At 41.9% G+C, this 21,403-nt stretch overlaps 2 protein-coding genes across 2 annotated transcripts in view; both read left to right on the top strand.

Annotated features, from left to right (window-relative positions):
* Positions 1-1,366: 1,366 nt before the first annotated feature.
* Positions 1,367-9,887, top strand: LOC134445613 (tripartite motif-containing protein 16-like). Its single transcript, XM_063194659.1, has 7 exons — positions 1,367-1,951; positions 2,659-2,754; positions 5,162-5,395; positions 5,485-5,656; positions 5,759-5,794; positions 8,862-8,918; positions 9,240-9,887. The coding sequence occupies exons 1-7, from the start codon at positions 1,367-1,369 to the stop codon at positions 9,758-9,760; spliced, it is 1,701 nt and encodes a 566-aa protein (XP_063050729.1). The 3' UTR covers positions 9,761-9,887.
* An 8,586-nt stretch (positions 9,888-18,473) lies between these two features.
* LOC134446482 (E3 ubiquitin-protein ligase TRIM47-like) overlaps positions 18,474-21,403 on the top strand; it is a 3,858-nt gene continuing 928 nt past the window's right edge. The window contains exons 1-3 of the mRNA XM_063195852.1: positions 18,474-19,063; positions 19,432-19,527; positions 19,835-20,068. Coding sequence (XP_063051922.1) covers positions 18,479-19,063; positions 19,432-19,527; positions 19,835-20,068 — 915 coding nt within the window. The 5' untranslated portion in view covers positions 18,474-18,478. The remainder of the gene's footprint in view (positions 19,064-19,431; positions 19,528-19,834; positions 20,069-21,403) is intronic.

Raw genomic sequence — 21,403 nt, 5'->3', positions numbered from 1 at the left:
TACCTGAGATGCCAGAGCTGGCCCAGATCTGGAACCTCTTGGCATGTGTGTGTGTCTGTGTTTGTTTTTATGTAGCTACTTGACACCTGAATTTCCCCCTGGTGATCAATAAAGTTTCTCTACTCTCTACTCTACTATATAGTATATACTTACAGTAATTGCAAGCAAGCAGGACTTCTCTCCTCAAGCTACATGTAAGGATGTATGTAGTAGTTATACAGTATAAGAAGTGTCTAGGTAGTTACCGTATACTATATAAGTGCCTCATATTCATTTATGCTACTGTAGCTAGTGACATACAGAGGCGGATTGAGCCCACACTGAAAGCCCATCCTCTGACAAGTCTGAAATCTCTGCAGGTTGGCCAGACTATATAAAAGCAGAAGAACTCTTATGGATTTGATGGACTCTCAGTTCTGCACTACTGGCATAAAGTGACTATAAGAAGCCATTTGACACAACAGTACTGTATAGGAACACTAACGCCTCTTTTCCACTGCCAGTTTTCTGGTAGGCTTACAGCTCGAGACTCAGCCGCCACTTTTTGCTTCTCAATTGAGCTGTCATGCCCATTGGGAAAGCAAAAAGTCGTGCTGTGACAAACTGTAGGCCTACCAGAAAACCTGCTGTGGAAAAGAGCCTAAAGGGATTATAAGAAGTCATCTCCTGACACAAAAGTAGACTATACTTACCAGACACACAAGGGAAATATAAGAAGTCATCTCCTTACACAACAGTACTCTCAGCAGAGACAAATGGAATATGAGAATTGAAGTCTGATTGTATTTTTGGCCAGTTACATTAAGATGCAGTTTATCAACGCAGACATTCACCTTCTTCAAAGACTTAAGGAGGAGATGCCGCCAGGGCGTGTGGGCAAGAGGAGGAGAGACAGGAGGAGACCCTTAACTATATCATGAATAGTTTTGCAGTGCAAGTGCACACTGCACATATGTTTTGCAGCATTCACCATCATAGAGGAGCCCATGTCTCCTAAAAGCGCAATTCAAAGAGCATTATCTAATTAGCATTTGGCATGTTGAATNGGGGGGGGGGGGGGGGGCTCGATTTAAATTCACAGCAGCAAAACTTTATTATTTGTCCTCCACAAAAACTTTGATGGAGAAGTTTTGCAGCATCCAAACTGCTGCTGCTGCTCGCTGTTATTACTCATGGACACTAGAGGGCAGCAGTACTCCATGAATACCAGAGCCGTATATCAGAGCCGTATATATAGAGACTTTGATGAATACAACACGCCACTCCCCATCCAGGAAGTTTGCGGCACCACAGGTAAATCGAAATTTACTGCGTTGCACCTGAGGAGCTGTTGTTTACACCTACTTATTGCCGAATATTTAGCAAAATGGCTGAAGCGATGGCAAGTAACCAGGAAATTGTCATGTGTCCTGTTTGTTTAGATCTTCTGAAGGATCCAGTGACTCTCAGCTGTGGACACAATTTCTGTTTGGATTGTATTGAGGCTTGTTGGGATAAGGAAGACGTGAAGGGCGTTTACAGCTGTCCCCAGTGCAGAGAGACTTTCACTCCGAGACCCGTTTTAAAGAAGAATCATGTTTTCTCTGAGCTCGTAGATCAAATGAGGAAGAGCAGAATACAAACTACAGCTCCTGTTGAATGTGCTGCTGGACCTGGAGATGTGGCCTGCGACGTTTGCGCTAGTAGAAAACTCAAAGCTGTCAAGTCCTGTCTGGAGTGTGTGATGTCGTACTGTGACAATCACCTGAAAGCTCACAACGAACTTAAAGGTAGAAATCACAACATGATCGATGCCACAGGCCAGCTACAGGAGATGGTCTGTCCTCGTCATAAGAAGGTTTTTGAAATATTCTGTCGCACCGACCAGAGCTGCATCTGTTATCTGTGTATGGTGGACGATCATAAAGGACATGACATGATCACAGCTAAGGCAGAGTGGAGTCATAAAAAGGTAAGACATGGAAATTAAAAAAATATATTTCCATGGCTTCATGCAGTAGGCCTATGTAGCCTAATTTGTCTATTGTGAACAAAGTGTGTTATTTCTACATTGGAAAGCACACAAGAGATCATTTATTGTCAAAGGTTCAATGTCTGATATTCTGTAAAACATTGACTTCCGTGTAGCCTCCCTCCTACCACCTGTCATACAGGTTCTGCCACTCTGTCTCCTCGTGTTTAGGTGAACTGTGTAGGGTTATGGCCAGATTAGGTATTGCAACTATGCTGCTCACAACCTGTGCTGCTGCCAAATTTGATCGTTTTATGAACATTCACTAAATAATGAACTAATTGTACTAGTATGACCAAAGTACAGTAAGTTATGCAGATAAAAATGTATAGGCTGTTTCCGGAAATTCCAAATGGCGGTCAATGGAAAAGATCCCCCTTTTCATGCATGAAAAGTTCCATTTTCCCAGTCATAATGAATACTTTGAATTTGATGGTGGTGGTACTTATTTACTGTATGAAAAGGTAACATTTGTGAATAGGCAACATGCATTTTGGAAATAAACTGCTAAAAATATTTTTACACACCTTTGCACACCTTTAACGTCTAGCATGAGGTCACGTTGAATCAGCTGTTTCTAAAGAATTTAGTCTACAATTTATAAATGATCAATTCAAAATATGTTGCTTTGATTCCTGATGGTCCAGGAGGAGTTGGGGCAGAGCCAGAGGAGATGCCAGCAGATAATCCAGTTGAAGGAGAAGGAGCTGCAGGAGCTGAGGAAGGCTGTGGAGACTCTCAAGGTGAGAACTGACCAGAGGAGAAGACAATCTGCTGCAGGTTTCTGATTTTGCAGTGAGAGTAGTTATAACGAGCTGTCACATAAGCATGACTCTGATTTTGTATTCCTGAGGAAGTAATGTTGGCAACCATTGACCCATCCAGAATTCACATCATCACTGAATGTGTGCGCATTGTTGATTCAAACACATCACAGAGGTTTTAAGGGTATTTCGAGACACTCCACTCTTCCAGGTGGTACTGCTCTCTAGGGGCGCCAACGAAGGAGTGCAGACTCTATTCAGAATGAATGGGCTGTGCTCTGTCGACCCTTAGGTGAACTGCAGGCATGGGTAAGATCGGGAATAAGTGAGTTCGCAATTACCGGCGCGAAATGCATTACGGGTAATATTCGCCATTTTTAAGAGATAAACAAAGCAGCATTGCCCCGGGATACATTTAAACACGCATGATATTTTATCTAGCCATTACGGGTTACTCCGAGCATGTAATGTTGACAATAAACAATTCACACAACCATTTAACAACCCCAAATTACTCAACATTTCGCTGGTAGGTCAAGGAGGGTCCTGGGGTTGAAAACAAGACATTTTTGAACTTTTTAAGTGAAACCAGAATTAAGTAACAAACATGTTTTGGAGAGATGTCTGGTAACTAACAGAAGGCTAACTATCCGGGTTGCTAGCTAAATCCGAGTATGTAATGTTGACAACAAACATTTCACACAACCATTTAACAACCCCAAATTACTCTAAATTTCGCTGGTAGATCAAGGAGGGTCTTGGGGTTGAAAACAAGACATTTTTGAACGTTTTAAGTGAAACCAGAATTCATTAACAAACTCGTTTTGAAGAGATGCCAGTTAGCCCACACATAGCTATGTCTTCAGTACAGCTTTACATGTCCTTATGTTTCATTCATTTATTCTACCAGTTCATGATATAGCTTCATTAATCACCTGTGGCCACTGTCTGTCATCGTCTATCCATGAAACTTTATTCAAAACTTAATTCAGGCTGTCATTTTGATGGTCTCAGTCACCAGAATTGATAAGCGCAGCAACTATTTATAGATGGCATAGCGGTGTATATTATGCTAACAGGAGAAACGCTAGATGATAAAATCAACATGGAGTGGAGATGCTGTTAGCAAGTCAGCACAACTAGTTGTCAATTGGAGAACACACAACTAAATTATAACGCTGGAATAACTACACCAATACTGCTGTCACAGATGGACACAAAATGTGCCTCGTCTCTTTCGTTTTAGCCAGACCCTGCCGAACCCAGACTACTGGACTAGAAATGTGACAACAATTGGAAAATACCTGAAGGAGATGAGTGATATGAAATCAATATAATGCCACGGCGGACATTATTATAGGGAAAGCTGTCCTTACCTTCTTCGTGACGTCTTTCAAATTTTCTTAATTAGATAATATCCAAGTAGGTCTAATATCCATAGGATGTTCTTGCTAGCCAGTAGCCATCTCAAATGAGCTTCAAAACACCCCCACCCCACCGCCATGCAATCATTCTAAAATCTACAGAAAGCACCACTGTTATTTCAAGTAATTCAAGTGAATAGGCAGCGTGAAAATTAATCTATTATTTTCGTGAAGACTTTACGAAAGGCGTGAGAGAGGGCTCCACACGAACAGACAGTGCTGACCCTAAAGAGAGAAGACCTGCCCTCCTGAAGCGTGTAGGTTGATAGAAAATAGAGATTCTGAAAAGTACACTTGTTAAGCTTTTTTGAGAGGGAAGAGCCTGTTCCAGAAGCATAGGAGATGTTTGTTGCAAGACATTAAACGTACTGACCAGACTGAGGACATCACCAGGAATACCCATGTCTGTGATGCCCACTGCATATCTGAAGTTATCTTGACCATCCGTTTTCTTATTGTGGAAAAAAACACCTGGCTAGTTTCTGTACAAGTGAATGGTGCATGGTCGATTTTGCTCCAACAATGCGCACGCAGCCAAATTACGTCATATCTGTTTACAGACAGTAAAGGGTCTATACGGTATATAGGTCACATTGTTTACCAGGATTTAATTGCAATTTAATTAAGTCACCAATTACACAACCCCATATAATTGTATTGTATGATAGTGTGATATCCTACGGTGGCTGTAGCAGTCATCACACTTGAAAGGTTGTCTCTTTTGGTTTCGTGCCATTTAATATTTCACACAACAACCTAACACGTCTCTAGCCCTTGGCTTGATGTATCTTCTTCTCTCTACTAACTGATATGTCCCCATAAGTCTTGCATTATATTAGCTATGGAGCTCCCCCTAGAGGCGTTAACCATAAATGTTAATAAATGTGGTCTAACTACCACAGATAGTAATATGTGCGTGCGTGCGTGCGTGTGCGTGCGTGCGTGTGTGTGTGTCATATCAGTCTGGTGCACAGACAGCAGTGGAGGAGAGTGAGAGGATGTTTACTGAGGTGATCCGCTCCGTGGAGAGAAGGCGCTCTGAGGTGACAGAGCTGATCAGAGCTCAGGAGAAAGCTGAGGTGAGTCGTGCTGAAGGACTCCTGAAGCGACTGGAGCAGGAGATTGCTGAGCTGAAGAGGACAGATGCCGAAATGAAGCAGCTTTCACTGACACAGGATCCCATCCATTTTCTCAAGGTAGCCAACTTTACTTTTTACAGAGTTCAAACCATGGTTCATGTCAGTAGGTCTACCTCACCCTAGTGTGTGTGTGTTTCTCTGTGCAGAACATTGTGTCCATCACTGGGAGGCCTTACAGCACAACTTCAACCAGCGTGACCGTCAGCCAAAGCTTCTCCTTGGAGCCCCTGAAGAAATCTGTATCTGCACTGAAGATGCAGCTGGAGGAGAAATTAAATTCCACCTTCCAACAAGAAGTAGTCAAAATATCTGCAGCAGGTTTGACGACCCTAGAAATTATAACATTTCCACCATTAACAGTGCATTAGCAATTGTGTAACGTAAGATAACCATTTCATAATGTGTTTTTTTGTGTTGTAGCAGCGAAACATGTCCAGATCATCCAGAACATACAGAGTGAGTATCCGACACACACACACACACACACACACACACACACACACACACACACACACACACACACACACACAGACAGGATGTAGCCTAATATTGACACCACAGCTGTAGTTCACCTCAACATAAGGTGTGCCGTAGACACAGCATGTAATATTGACACCACAGCGAGGGTCACATTTCCATGTTGAGGTCGCGGTAACTTGGTCTCTCAATAATAATAATAATAATAATAATAATAATAAGACCAATAATAAAATTAATAATAACAAGGCCGACAGGCGGACAACAGATGCGTCCCTCTATGCCAGTTCCAACTATGCCATTTTCCCCCCCAAACGCCCCCCCTGGCCTCCTCCTAGCCTGTCAACGCCCCCCGAGGATGTACTTTTTGTTTATTGGTCATCATGGACACTCCAAATATTGTGGCAGGCAGCAAGGCAGCAAAATAGCGAGACATGGCTTTATTTTTTGCAGTTTAGGGTATAATAAGCTTATCATCATTCTTGGATTTGGAAAAGAACCATAGGCTATGATTTGAAATTTCACATAGCCTAGATGAAGTAGGCTACATTACAAATTACCAGACATTTATTAGGCCTAACAACCTTTAGTATCACGCCATTTCAGCATTATGTGCATGTGGGAAAGAATCTAAACATCGACAAATAATAAATAAATAAAACCATTTGGGTGAATCATGCGCTTATGGGTTGACCCTTTAGGTGTATTATGGACTTTTTTTCAATACCAGCTTCACCGTCAAGGCACAAAGCAGTGAACTTCCGTGCCAGAGTTTATCAAATGCACACGACTGCAAAGCAATTACGAAAGACGCGTTCTCTCCTGTACTGTCTCTGAGCGCAACGAAAAGCACCATTGCCCTTCCAAATGGCAGTTGGTTTGATTTTTTAAACTCACTGCATTTTTTTAAAAACACGCATTTTGTGCATTAATAACGTGAAACTCAATTACCCAGAATGCTGCACGTGAGCTCTCTACCCGGGTGATTCTGGAAAACAAACATGGCGGCAACTCGCTTTACTACCTTAATAATGTGTTAATCCGACGCTAGATTTCTTAACTGATGAAAATCGAAGGCAGAAATCAACATTGTAGTGTCTAAATATGAGGTCGATTGGTCTATTTGTGGCGTACATCACGATCGGCTGAGTTGTTGGCCTCACGTTTGTCAGTTAGCCTGTGGCTAGGCTACTTTTCGCCAACGTTAGCATCCGGTTTAGTATAGAAAGGCTATGCTTGCACGCATTCGCTCCGGTCCAAAATGGCAAGTCTGCCGCCTTGTGGCCACAGGAAGGAACAATTTAAAGAAAGCGTTTCAGACGGACAACAATTTAATGAAAGCGTTTCAGACGGACGGACGGACGGACGGACGGACAGACAGACCCTGTTATAGAGATGCTGGACGCATCTAATAATAACTTGGTTTTATATAGCGCCTTTCAAGTAACCCAAGGTCGTTTTACAAAAGGAGAGTGGGCAGGGCAATAGAGAGAGAGGAGAGGAGGGGGGTAGAGGTGGGGTAGGGGCAGGGTGGTTAAGGACCATAGACGTAGCCAGTGTGGGGGCTTGACGGACATGGAGAGGTAGACCGATCCAGAGGGTGGGGGCTGTAGAGCCAATGAGGTGTTAAAGGGCCGTACACACACGTCGCTGCTAGTTACTCGCTCAGCGAATGAACTCAATAGAATGTCAATGTGTCCCAGCGAGACTCGCAGGCGAGTAGGCGAGTACTGTACAAGCGATGCGATGTGGGTGGATTCCGAGTTGAAAATATTTTATCTTCGAGCGAGGCGAGTAAGCAAGTAACCAATTGGAATGCAGAGTTCGGTACTTCTCGGCTGTCCATTGGCAGTTAAAGCCGCAGGAACTTTCAGCGAACGTTCCATGAAAGCGTGGCGAGTAGGCGAGCAAGCGAAAAGCTAGCTTTCTGTGTCTACGCCGCTTAAGGGCCGTACACACACGTCGCTGCTAGTTACTCGCTCAGCGGATGAAGTCAATAGAATGTCTACGTGTTCCAGCGAGTCTCGCTGGTGAGTAGGCGAGGAGAGTACAAGCGATGCGATGTGGGCGGGTTCCGAGATAAACTTATTTTATCTTTGAGCGATGTGAGTTAAGCGAGTAACCAATTGGAATGCAGAATACAGATTATTGGCTTATGATGAGGTCAAGGGGGGCATTGGGAGGCTTAAGGGCTCTGCATACTTAACGTGCGTAATTTGGCGCATTTGGCACGAGAACCATTAAAATGTGGCAGACCATTCATAGTCAAAAGCGCCATTTACAGGCGTTTGCTCGCATTTTCGGAAGTGTGCCCTCTGCTGTTCATGAGAGAAACTGCAGAAATCGTCGGCAGAATCAGATACAGAGGTTGTAGAGATCTAAAATGGAAAGCCAAACACGGCTGCTGTAGGGCTACTGAACGTCTGACTTATGACATTACAATAAAACATAGATTCATTGTCAGATCATTCCAAGACCACGTGATAGCATTGTTCTGGCTGCAGAATTTATAAATAGATTGCCAAACACAACGTGTTTCTGAACAAAGTAAACAATTGTTTCACTGAACAACATTTAAGGGAGAAGATAAAATAACTCTCTAAGACATTTTATTATCCTCAAAATGATGCAGGGTCCATTCTGTAGTACAGTAGCTGTAGCCATATCTCTTCGAAACTCCTGCTTTGTCTGCCTACATGCATAGTCGCTGGTGGCGCACGCCAAGTTACAAAAAATGTGAAGTGCATGACCTCTCGCTGCGGCAGCTTAAGGAGGGGCGTGTGACGTCATTTTGAGCGCACGCCATCGTCGACAGGGAGGTATGAATGACGTTAGAGCCAGTTATGTGAACTATGAATTCGCCTTTATGATGAGGTCAAGGGGGGCGTCGGGAGGCTTATGATGCGGTCAAGGGGGGCGTCGGGAGGCTTATGATGAGGTCAAGAGGGCATTTGTTCCAAACAGGTTGAGAACCACTGCGGTAGAGTCAAACAATGGGGGACAATATTAATGAGAACCTCAATGTCTATCTGCCCCTCTGTCACAGTGTCTGATGGCCAGGCTCTTACTGCTGAACCAGTGACCAGAGAGGACTTCTTACAGTGTAAGTTACACACACACACACACACACACACACACACACACACACACACACACACACACACACTTCGTTAAGCACATACGGTAACTCTATATGTGTTCATGCATAGTTTTGATGCCCTCCGCAAAAAAAAAAAAAACCCTACTATGTACTGTAACTAGGCAGGAAAATAAAGAGAAGTCAATGAATAAGAAAGTGTGTCCAAACTTTTGGCCCAAACTGTATACACGCACATCAATCACCACCACCCCTCTCCCACACATGCACAAAGACACACATATTACAACTTGTTTATTTTCCTTTTCCCATCTTCTCCTCCATCAGATTCCTGTCACTTCACTCTGGATCCAAACACAGCACACAGAGAACTCCATCTGTCTGAGGAGAACAGGAGGGTGGAGAGGAGAGATGAGGCCCCTCAGTCATATCCTGATCATCCAGACAGATTTATTAGGTGGCCTCAGGTGCTGTGTAGAGAGGGTGTGTCTGCACGCTGCTACTGGGAGGTTGAGAGGAGTGGAGATGTTGGTATAGCAGTGTCATATAAAAGCATCAGCAGGAAAGGACGGGGTCATGAGTGTCTGTTTGGATTTAATGATCAGTCCTGGAGGCTGGCCCTCCGTAGCTCCAGCTCCTTATTCTGGCACAATAATGAAAAGACTAAACTCCCTCTAGTGGCCAGCTCCAGAATAGGAGTGTATGTGGATCACAGGGCAGGAACTCTGGCCTTCTACAGCATCTCTGGAGACACAATGACCCTCCTGCACAAAGTCCACACCACATTCACACACACACTCTACCCTGGGTTTTATTTAGGTGATGGATCATCAGTGAAGCTGTTGTGAGGCCCCTACAGGTAAATGTTGCTCCTGTGGGGCCTCTACAGCACTTGCTGCACACACACACACACACTCACACACACACACATACACACACACACACACACACACACACACACACACACACACACACACACACACACACACTCACACACACACACATACGCATTAGTACAGTGTGTTGCTGTGCTTTAGATATCAAATGTTGAGTTTCTTTGCATATTGCTTAACTGTTGTAATTCTTTCTCATCTCTGTGGAAATGTCTGTTCACATGTTGATGCCAAATGTTATATTATATGGTGGGCTGTTGTTTTACTTTTACAGCTGAAGTCATTGATGACATTAGTTACTATCAATTCCAAGTTGAGTTGGAATGTCCAAGTGTGTTATTAAGTAGTTACTCGTCATTAAACTACTTTGAAAACCTGAATGATTTGATTTAACAGCAAATATGTTGTTTTTGCGCAATTTCCTATGTTATGTACAGGTTGAAGAATTTGATTTTACAATTAATTAATGAAGGATTTGAATATGATACCAATTATTTATACTAATTCCAAGCAGAGTTGGATACAGCACTGATATTACACTTGTTTTATTCATTTATGAAACATTTGGACATTTATATCACAAAACATTTGGACATTTATAGTTCTGGTGGGTTGTTATTTTATATTCATAGTTTATGCCCATTTAGAAGTGGTTGTGGTGTTTTACTGTCATAGTTGATGTCAATGATATTCATATTAAATTCAATCAAATACAGCACTGACTATATCACACTATAGGCCTATTTGTTATCCATCATTTATGAAGCAGTTGGATATTTATATTGTATTTCTTTAGTATGGTGGTGGTGGATGTTGTTACTTTCCTACCAGTCTGGTAGTTGTTGTCAATGTGCATACATAGATAAAATAAATAAATGTAAATATCAGTCTGGCAGTAGGTGAGTGAGTATGCCCTGTATTATCCCACAGTGGGGAAATGCACGTGTTGCAGCAGTATCATATATACAACATGGACAAAATAAACGACACATACAAACACAGGACCAGAGAGTTAAAGGAACGGACACCCCTTTTTTGATGTTCACATATTTGCAGCATTTCCCAGCATTCTTCATGAATGTGCATCATTTTCTTCTCAGTGTTTTCAGTAGGCCCTACCCCTTGGATCAGAATTATTAGCATAGCTTAGCACAGGGGTGGGGAACCTATGTCTCGAGTGCCAGGGGTGGGGAACCTATGTCTCGAGGGCCAGGGGTGGGGAACCTATGTCTCGAGGGCAGCAGGGGTGGGGAACCTATGTCTCGAGGGCCAGGGGTGGGGAACCTATGTCTCGAGGGCCAGGGGTGGGGAACCTATGTCTCGAGGGCCAGGGGTGGGGAACCTATGTCTTGAGGGCAGCAGGGGGGGGGAACCTATGTCTCGAGGGCAGCAGGGGTGGGGAACCTATGTCTCGAGGGCCACGGGTGGGGAGCCTATGTCTCGAGGGCCAGGGGTGGGGAGTCTATGTCTCGAGGGCCAGGGGTGGGGAGACTATGTCTCGAGGGCCAGGGGTGGGGAGACTATGTCTCGAGGGCGTCAGGGATGGGGAACCTATGTCTCAAGGGCCATTTACGGTCCTTGAGTCTGTTTTATCCGGACCCCGATAGTTTCAATGTTATGCAACTTCACATGAAATATGACATATTTGTAAAGGTAAATTTGGAACATACATTTGCAATACAATTAAGTTATATTCAGGGGACCTAGAGAAGGTGGGGTCTGTTTTAAAGGTGGCTGCCTTCAATATAGGCCTAAAGTGCAGGGGGAAATCCTGGTTTGTGTTCATAATACGGCCCTCTGAGGACTTTTACGGCCCTCTGAGGAATTTGAAGTGGCCCCTCGAATGAAAAAGGTTCCCCACCCCTGAGCTTAGCATAATCACTGGAAGTAACTGGTGGCATCAAGCCACAAGTGATCACCGGACGGAATGAAATTGCTGTTTTACACTCAGGTGAATTTTATTAATTTTAAAGTGGTTTATAAGTACATTTGATGATGTTTTAGTTTGTACCATATACTTGCATTATATGCCTAACACTGATTCTTGAGAAAGTGGCTAAAACAGGTTGTAATGTTGACAGAAAAAAACAAAGTGAATTACAAAATTATATGGTATATCCTTGTAGACTAAGGTCTTGGCTTTTCAGAAATGCACAAGGCCAATCTCCCCATTATGTATTTTTTTCAGAAATCAGGTTTTTCTCCGACCATAGCTTGTTTTTTGTCAACACCGTCAGACACAATTAAAAGTTATTAAAATTGTATTGATTTGGTTGCATATGTATCTGGAGTTTTTAAGTGATTATGTGTATTTTTTGGTTCACACATATGCCTTTAAATGTTGAAAATTCACTTTTGTTCTATTTTAATACTGCTTCATGTGTTCTAATTTTAAAATATGTACCGTCAAACGATGCTTACTTAACGCCTAAATACAACAAACAATTTTTTGTAATTTCACAAATATTCGTGTAGGCTTAAATTGGCTATTACTTTGATATTTCAACAACTCCTAAGGAAAATGTTGTAAGCACATTCCTTTAAAATGTCCAAAACTCCTTCTTACGGTGGTGACTTAAGAACTGACGGTGGTGACAGTAATCTGAGAGTGGTGAAAGTGGCCTAATTAGTACCTGCATTTAGCAAAATAAATAGCCCTCTCAAGTCAATGGCATCTTGCATAAACACTTTATTTTTGTGTGTGCACAGTATGAGCATGTCTTTTTACTTCATTAGTTAGATTATCTAGGAAGTAAGCCACTGGTTGTTGAAAATGTGGTAAAAACAGCTTTTAAGTTGTTCAAATCCAAAATATAGAGGTGTATTATCATAGATGTAGGTCTTGGCTGTGCAGTGAATGCATTGGCCAAGCTCCCCATGTTTAACATTTTTCATAAAATGGGCTCTTTCTTGTTTTGTCAACAGCGGCAGACAGAATTAGAAGTAAAAACACATGTTTACTGTATTAAAGTGAATTACTTTAACAATTCAACATAACTGTAGACACTTATTGTATGCATATTCTTAAAACATGTCAAAAACACGTAAAACATGTGTTTTTTGGTGAACTCCATCAGATGTCACCACCGTCAGGTTTTCTGACAAAAAAACCTCCAAATGCACCTGAGTGGTGGCTAGAGTATCATTTTGGCTCACAATTATTACTAACACGCAGAGGTGTCAATTCCTGGTCCAGAAAGTAAAAACCCTGCCACAGTTTCCTTCCAACACAGGTGACTCTAATAAGCAGCTAAAATCTTGAGTGTTCAATTATCAGGTGATTCGGAGATGGTTGGATCCAATTTGTGGCAGGGTTTTTACTTTCTGAACCCGGGATTGACACCTCTGCGTAATGTTTCATTAACCAGCACAATTTAGTAAAATATGGAACAACATGATGAGCAGAACAAAATCTGACGGTGGTTACATCTGACGGTGTGAGACAAAAAAACACTCTTTTAAATATTATGCATTGTTTGTTCACATTAGCCATTTCATTTTCGCTCTGTTTCTTGGGTGCTTCATACCTTTTCTGAAAAAAATTATATTTATTAACATTAATGTAATACAATACTATTAAAACCCCCGACGGTGTTGACAGTTTATGATTGGGACAGTACCAGTGTCCAAACAAATTAACAAATTGAGGACAAAATAATAAACTTACAGGAGCTTCAGTGATGGTGAAGTAGGCAGTAGAGCTGAAGGTTTGAAAAGGGGTCCTCAGTAATGAAAATTACCTTGTGCATACCTGATTTTATTGTCTTTTAGAAAAAATCTGACGGTGGTGACCAATATGCTGGACACATTTTGAGCAATCAGTAAATAATAGTAAATATTGTTTTACATCCACTATGTGCACATCTGTAGAACCACTTTAATATGGTCTTGCACATCATGGTGATATTGTTCAATTCTGTTAGTGATTTTTGTATTTTAAGTCAATTGAAATGATGATGCCAGTCCTTGGGACAGGCGTTTTTACAGGGTGTGGACAGGTTTATAGCCATGAAAAGTAATAAAATTACACTTAAATATTTCAAACAACTGTGTACTCGTGTGACAGACCCCTTGGCCATTACCTGGGTTCATTTTGTTTGTGAAAATTTAGTTGATTTTCAACAGAATTAATATTTTACTGCAGGGACATGTTTTTGCCAAACTTTCAAGAATCAGTGCTACATTTGGTTATACTGTTAAACTAAGCAATGCAAACACAAAAATGATATGCACATTCATGAATAATGCTTGGAAATACTGCAAATATGTGAAAATCCAAAAACGGTGGTCTGTTCCTTTAAGTTTGTAAGGCCTATGTAAATTAGAGATGTTATTAAAATAGAGATGGTACTAACTATCTAAATAAATACATCAATAGTTGATTATATAAGGTCAGATCTTATGGATTTGATGGGCTCTCAGATCAGGGTTGTGTACACACTTAGACACCAAAGAAGTCTGATTACAGCTGCATCCAGTTACATAAACATCTGTGGACACGTAGACACCAAAGAAGTCTGATTAGCCTACAGCTGCATCCAGTTACATAAACATCTGTGGACACTTACACCAAAGAAGTCTGATAACAGCTGCATCCAGTTAAAGAGACATTTCATACTCAGGTTAAAGGTGCACTGTGTACTTTTTTAGGGGTTTCTTTCCAGAATTCATGCTACCCATTCACAAATGTTACATTTTTCATGAATACTCACCACAACCATCATATTATAAATATTCACTATTATTCTGAAAAGTGCACTTTTTCACATGAAAAGGTGGATCGGCTGCATGTCTAACATTTTGAATTTCCTGAATTTCCTCATTTTGTTAATATTCATATATAAAGATCAAGTTGGACAATAGGCAGCGCCGTTTCAATGCCCACTTTGGCCACCGTACTACACAGAAGAGAGTTGACCCCCTCCCGTAAAACCCGTCCTCTGGCAAAAATCTCTACAGGTTGGCCAGACTATACATGTTTTTGTTGTTGTTTATAAACATTGTGTTGTGAGGAGGGGCAAGATACTGGCAGCCAACCACGTGAGCTGATTTTTTGACCGACAGCGGTTTCCAACAATCAGAGGTTGAGTTGTGAGCAGCCTGGGTCACGCAGTCAGGGGAAAACAAAAAAATAAAGCCCATCTCTATAAGGACAGAAGAACTCTTATGGATTTGATGACTCTCAGCGCGACCCTACAGGCACATCTGACACAACCAGGGGTGTTGGACAGTGGGGTAAAGTGTGACAGAGTCACCAGGCCTTATGTATGTAGGGGGCCCACGCACTGACCAATTTATGGAGATATATGGCTGGAGGGGCCCACTGGAGCTGATTGAACATAGGGCCCACAATTTGCTGCTACACCCCTGGACACAGCAGTTACAGTAGCCAACTCTTAGCAGACACAAAGGGAATATACTAAGAAGTCATCTGACACACTCTTAGCGGACACAAAGGGAATATACTAAGAAGTCATCTGACATAGCAGACACAAAGGCAATATACTAAGAAGTCATCTGTCTTAGCGGACACAAAGGGAATATACTAAGAAGTCATCTGACACACTCTTAGCGGACACAAAGGGAATATACTAAGAAGTCATTTGACATACTCTTAGCAGACACAAAGGGAATATACTAAGAAGTCATTTGACATTTTCCTGGTGAACCAGAAGCTATGTGTTGACACCCAGGGGGCTGGGCTCCAGGCTACTGGTTCACCAGGATAATCTGACATACTCTTAGCAGACACAAAGGGAATATACTAAGAAGTCATCTGACACACTCTTAGCGGACACAAAGGGAATATACTAAGAAGTCATCTGACACACTCTTAGCGGACACAAAGGGAATATACTAGAAGTCATCTGACATACTCTTAGCAGACACAAAGGGAATATACTAAGAAGTCATCTGACACACTCTTAGCAGACACAAAGGGAATATAATATACTAAGAAGTCATCTGACATAGACATACTCTTAGCAGACACAAAGGGAATATACTAAGAAGTCATCTGACACACTCTTAGCGGACACAAAGGGAATATAAGAATTGAAGTCGGACTGCATCTTTGGCTAGTTACATAAAAATGCGTATTATCATTCATCAGCAACATGGCCACAGTCGTTCTCCTTCTTCGAAGGCTGTAGGTGCCGCCCCAGGTGTGTGGGCAAGAAGAGGAGAGACAGGAGGAGACCCTTAACCAGGGGTCTCCAAACTACGGCCCGGGGGCCGGATACGGCCCACCACGCCCCTTTGACCCTTTGACCTTTGGCCCTCCATCTCTCTGCATCTCACCATTTGAGCTGGCCCAAAGAAGCAATCCTCACAGAAAAAAATTGNTGAAATATACAGTCCCAGGAAAAAGTTTGTACACCCTTTGAAATTTCTTACATTTCTGTCAAAATTGGTCATAAAACATGGTCTGATCTTCCCAGAAATCTCAAGAAGGAACAATCAGAGTCTGCTTTAATTAATTCCACCCAAACATTTACATGTTATCATATTTTTATTGGTCATAAGGCCATAACATTCACAGGAGAGCCGGGCATAAGTAAGTACACCCTTGCATTAAGTAGGTTTTAACCCTCAGTTAGTGGCAATATCATCAACCAGACTTGTCCTGTAGTTGCAGATCAGATTTAAAAAACAATCTGTTTGTATCTTGTCTCCCTCTTCTTTAGATAACTGCCTCTCGTCAGCAAGGTTTGTGGGATGTCTGGAGTGCATAGCTTTCTTGACTTCATGCCATATGATCTCAATTGTTTTTTTTCAGAGCTTTTGACTGGGCTATTCCAGAATGTGTATTTCATTATTATGAAGCCATTCTAAAGTCGATTTGCTTCTAAAGTGGGTTGTTGTCACATTTCAGGACCCATACTCTTGTGTGCTTCAACTGTGTGACAGACTACCTCACGTTTTTTCTGTAAAATATCACAATAAACTTGAGTTCATTGTTCCACTGATAATAGCAAACTGTCAAGGGCCTGAGGCAGCAAGGTAGCCGCATATAATGATGCTCCCGCCACCATACTCAGAAGAGGAGATGTAACCCAGAATCGCTAAAAATGGGATTCATTCTGCCAATCTAAAATGAATGGGGTTTCTGTCCAAAAAAATATTGCTGCACCTTTGAGGTTTGCCAAAAAGCATTTATATGCTTCATAGAATTACTGCAAAATGTTCTGTAGACCAACGTTGAAATCAAAGTTGAATTGTTCAGGGGAACACACAATGTCAAGTTTGGAGGAGAACTGGAGAACCACACCTTCACCAAAACATCATCTCCACCTTTGAGTATGGTGGCGAGAACATCATTATATGCAGCTACCTTGCTGCCTCAGGCCCTTTTCAGTTAGCTATTTTCAGTGGAACAATGAACTCAGAAGTTTATAGAGATATTTTACAGAAAAAAGTGAGGTAGTCTGTCACACAGTTGAAGATGGGTGCTGAAATGTGACAACAACCCATACTTTAGAAGCAAATCGACTTTAGAATGGCTTCATAATAATGAAATACACATTCTGGAATAGCCCAGTCAAAGCCCTGACAAAAAACAATTGAGATTATATGGCATGAAGTCAAGAAAGCTATGCACTCCAGACATACCACAAACCTTGCTGACGAGAGGCAGTTTTGTAAAGAAGAGGGAGACCAGATACATCCAGATTGTTTTGTTAATCTGATCTGCAACTACAGGAAACATCTGGTTGAGGTTATTGCGACTAACTTAGGGTTAAAACCTATTGAATGCAAGGGTGTACTTACTTATGCCTTGCTTTCCTGTGAATGTTTACATCTTATGGCCAATGAAAATATGAAAACTTGTAAATGTTTGGGTTGAATCAGTTAAAGCAGACTCTGGTTGTTCCTTCTTGTGATTTCCGGGAAGATCGGACCATGTTTTATGACCAATTTTGACAGAAAGGTCAGAAATTTCAAAGGGTGTACAAACTTTTTCTTGGGACTGTATGTTTTAAATATTTTATTTTGCTTATCAACAGGCCTTCCTACAGTTTGTAATGTTCACCACAAGTTTCTTGTCTTGATAGTTTCTCATCTCACTGTGATATAAACAGACCTACCATTTCTATTGTGTCACTCATAAACTGTCAATCACCATATTTTAATAACCTTTCCTTGCTATTTTTAAATGGTTATCAGAAATTAAAAGGAAATTGAAAAGCATGTGAAGTACTCACTTCTTTTGCAAATCACTTGTAATGATGACCTATTTTGTGCTAGAAATTATGGCTATAACATGGCAGTGGCATAGGTATACAGTCCACATGATTGATCCCGTCCCCTGATCCCAATCAGGAACGAGAATGTGGCAAAAAAAAGTTTGGGGACCCCTGCCCTTAACTATCATGAATAGTTTTGCAGCATTCACCATCATAGAGGAGCCCATGTCTCCACTATGAAAAGCGAAATTCAAAGATCATTCAAAGTAGAAGAAGCCCTCAATTTAAGTTCACAGCAGCAAAACTTTTTTGTTTGTCCTCCAAAAAACCCTTCTATGGACACTAGAAGGCAGCAGTACTCCATGAATACAACACGCCACTCCCCATCCGGGAAGTTTGCAGAACCACAGGTAAACAGAAACTTACTGCGTTACACCTGAGGAGCTGTTGTTTTCACCGACTTATTGCTGAGTGAATACTTAAGAAAATGGCTGAAGCGATGGCAAGTAACCAGGACATTTTCATGTGTCCTGTTTGTTTAGATCTTCTAAAGCATCCAGTGACTCTCAACTGTGGACACAATTTCTGTTTGGATTGTATTGAGGCTTGTTGGGATAAGGAAGACGTGAAGGGCGTTTACAGCTGTCCCCAGTGCAGAGAGACTTTCTCTCCAAGACCCGTTTTAAAGAAGAATCATGTTTTGTCTGAGCTCGTGGATCAAATGAGGAAGAGCAGAATACAAACTGCAGCTCCCGTTGAATGTGCTGCTGGACCTGGAGATGTAGAATGTGACGTCTGCACCGGCAGAAAACTAAAAGCTGTCAAGTCCTGTCTGGAGTGTTTGAAGTCGTACTGTGCCACTCATTTGAAAGTTCACGATGAACTTATAGGTAGAAACCACACCATGGTCGAAGCCACTGGCCAGCTACAGGAGAGGATCTGCCCCAGTCATAAGAAGGTTTTAGAAATATTCTGTCGCACAGACCAGAGTTGCATCTGCTATCTGTGTACGATGGACGATCATAAAAGCCATGACACAATCACAGCAAAAGCAGAGTGGAGCCATAAAAAGGTAAGACGTGGACATGAAAGTATAGGCCTACTTGTGTAGGCTATTCATTATTAGCTTACAGTAGGCCTTTGTTTATAGGCTATTTAAACTGAACAAAATGCACCTTTTCTATAATGAACTGCTTGCCCCATTAAGGAGGTACACAGGAGAGAGTTCAATGTCTGGCATTCTGTAAAACATTGACAGGACAACTTCAGTGTCAAACGGGCTCTGCTAGTCTGTCTCATGTTAAATGACTAACTGAGGTCACGTGGTATCAACTGAGGAATTTGTGCCGAACAATTTCATCTCGCTCAACTATGCGGCCTATCACTCTGAGAAATAAATGATCAATTCAAAATGTGTTGCTTTGATTCTTGATGTTCCAGGAGGGGTTGGGGCAGAGCCAGAGGAGATGTCAGCAGATAATCCAGTTGAAGGAGACGGAGCTGCAGGAGCTGAGGAAGGCTGTGGAGACTCTCAAGGTGAGAACTGAACAGAGGAGAAGACCGTGGCTCTAATGCTGTTTGCCAGAGGAACTAACTTTCACAACCACATAATGCAGATAGGCTACATTGCTTGCCAGGATTTAATCCCTATTTTATTAATTTATCAATTACACAACCCAGGATTGTAGTAGTCTACTAAAGTACATAATAGCATTGTAGTAATCTATCTCTCTCTCTTTCTCTTTCTCTCTCTCTCTCTCTCTCTCTCTCTCTCTCTCTCTCTCTCTCTCTCTCTCTCTCTCTCTCTCTCTCTCTCTCTCTCTCTCTCTCTCTCTCCTATCAGTCTGGTGCACAGACAGCAGTGGAGGAGAGTGAGAGGATGTTTACTGAGATGATCCGCTCCATTGAGAGAAGGCGCTCTGAGGTGACAAAGCTGATCAGAGCTCAGGAGAAGGCTGAGGTGAGTCGGGCGGAGGGACTCCTGAAGCGACTGCAGAAGGAGATTGCTGAGCTGAAGAGGACAGATGCTGAAATGAAGCAGCTTTCACAGACACATGATTCCATTCATTTCCTCAAGGTAGATGACATGACTCAGAGAGTTCAAAACATGGCAATACACGGCGATACAGGGGCCCTATAATGAGCCTAGATACGCACATCAATAAACAGTTTATAACTAGTTTTTTGGAGTAACCGGCTTATTCAAGTGCTCTTGTAAACTGAATAAACAGTTTACTGCCATTATCGGTTTATGAGTAATTGCACAGGTATGTTTTTGGCTAATAAATGTAATAAATGATTTCTCAAGACATGTATACACCTTAAACAGGTTATTAAAGGTTAGTGGACATTCCAGAATGATAAGTAGCCAATCACAAGCCTTAAAAAGTCTAGCTTCATGTCACACACTTAGGTGGAACACAGGCAACTGACAGACTGCATGCAGGCGGCAATGAACAGTTTACTCCAATAACCTGCTTATTCCAATAACCCGATTATTGTGGTAAAGGGTCTGATCAAGGGTTCATGTCAGTAGGTCTCCCTCACCCTGGTGTGTGTGTTCCTCTGTGCAGAACATTGTGTCCATCACTGGGAGACCTTACAGCACAATTTCAACCAGCGTGACTGTCAGTCAAAGCTTCTCCTTGGAGCCCCTGAAGGAATCTGTGTCTGCACTGAAGATACAGCTGGAGGAGAAATTAGATTCAGTCTTCAAGCAGGAAATAGTCAAGATATCTGCAGCAGGTTTGCCAAAATTAGAAATGATAACATTTCCAGCAAATGGATTTCTAGTTATGTAGCTGTTCAAGGCAAAACATGTTTAATCAGTAAAAAGGTAAGAAATCCTGTGCCTGGATGTCTTTCTGAGCATAAGGACTCTGATGAAGACGCTTTGTCGAAACATTAGTCACTGTAAATAAATAAGAAATAACTGAGAAGACGTGTGGCACCAGATTTCTTCCCTTTTTACTAATGTCTGGTCCTACGCTGGTTACACCGGATTGTCACTAGTAGCCACTATTAGCCACACATTAGCACTAGTATGTGTTTCCCTTGATTTGCACGACTATTTGATGTTTTGTTTTGTGTGTTTGTTTTTATTATCTTGAAGCAGTGGCAAATGTCCAGATCATCCAGAACATACAATGTGAGTCCTCACCACACTCTTCTTTTTTAAGTTTTTAGGTTTTTTCAGTAACAACAATGTCTATCCACCTCATTAGGTGCAATACGATGGAATATCTGATGTAACCGCTGTAATATCATGTGCTAGTGTTGTGAACAGGTGCAAGATGACCTCCGTCACATGTGCATTATACTGCTGAACTCCTCTAGTCGGCATCCGTTTCACACACAGTAAATATTGTTCATTCAACCCCTTAAGAAAGCAGTAACAAATAGATGGTGTTTT

This window comes from Engraulis encrasicolus, chromosome 3, assembly GCF_034702125.1.
Source record: "Engraulis encrasicolus isolate BLACKSEA-1 chromosome 3, IST_EnEncr_1.0, whole genome shotgun sequence".
Classification (NCBI taxonomy): Eukaryota; Metazoa; Chordata; class Actinopteri; order Clupeiformes; family Engraulidae; genus Engraulis; species Engraulis encrasicolus.
This window is presented reverse-complemented; position numbering and strand designations above follow the sequence as displayed.

Excerpts from the sequence above, each read along its gene's own strand:
- LOC134445613 (XM_063194659.1), top strand. The coding sequence starts at position 1,367 with ATGGCTGAAGCGATGGCAAGTAACCAGGAAATTGTCATGTGTCCTGTT. Across the intron at positions 5,657-5,758 it reads AGTCAAAATATCTGCAGCAG|CAGCGAAACATGTCCAGATC; the intron begins GTTTGACGACCC and ends TTTGTGTTGTAG. Across the intron at positions 5,795-8,861 it reads GATCATCCAGAACATACAGA|TGTCTGATGGCCAGGCTCTT; the intron begins GTGAGTATCCGA and ends CCTCTGTCACAG.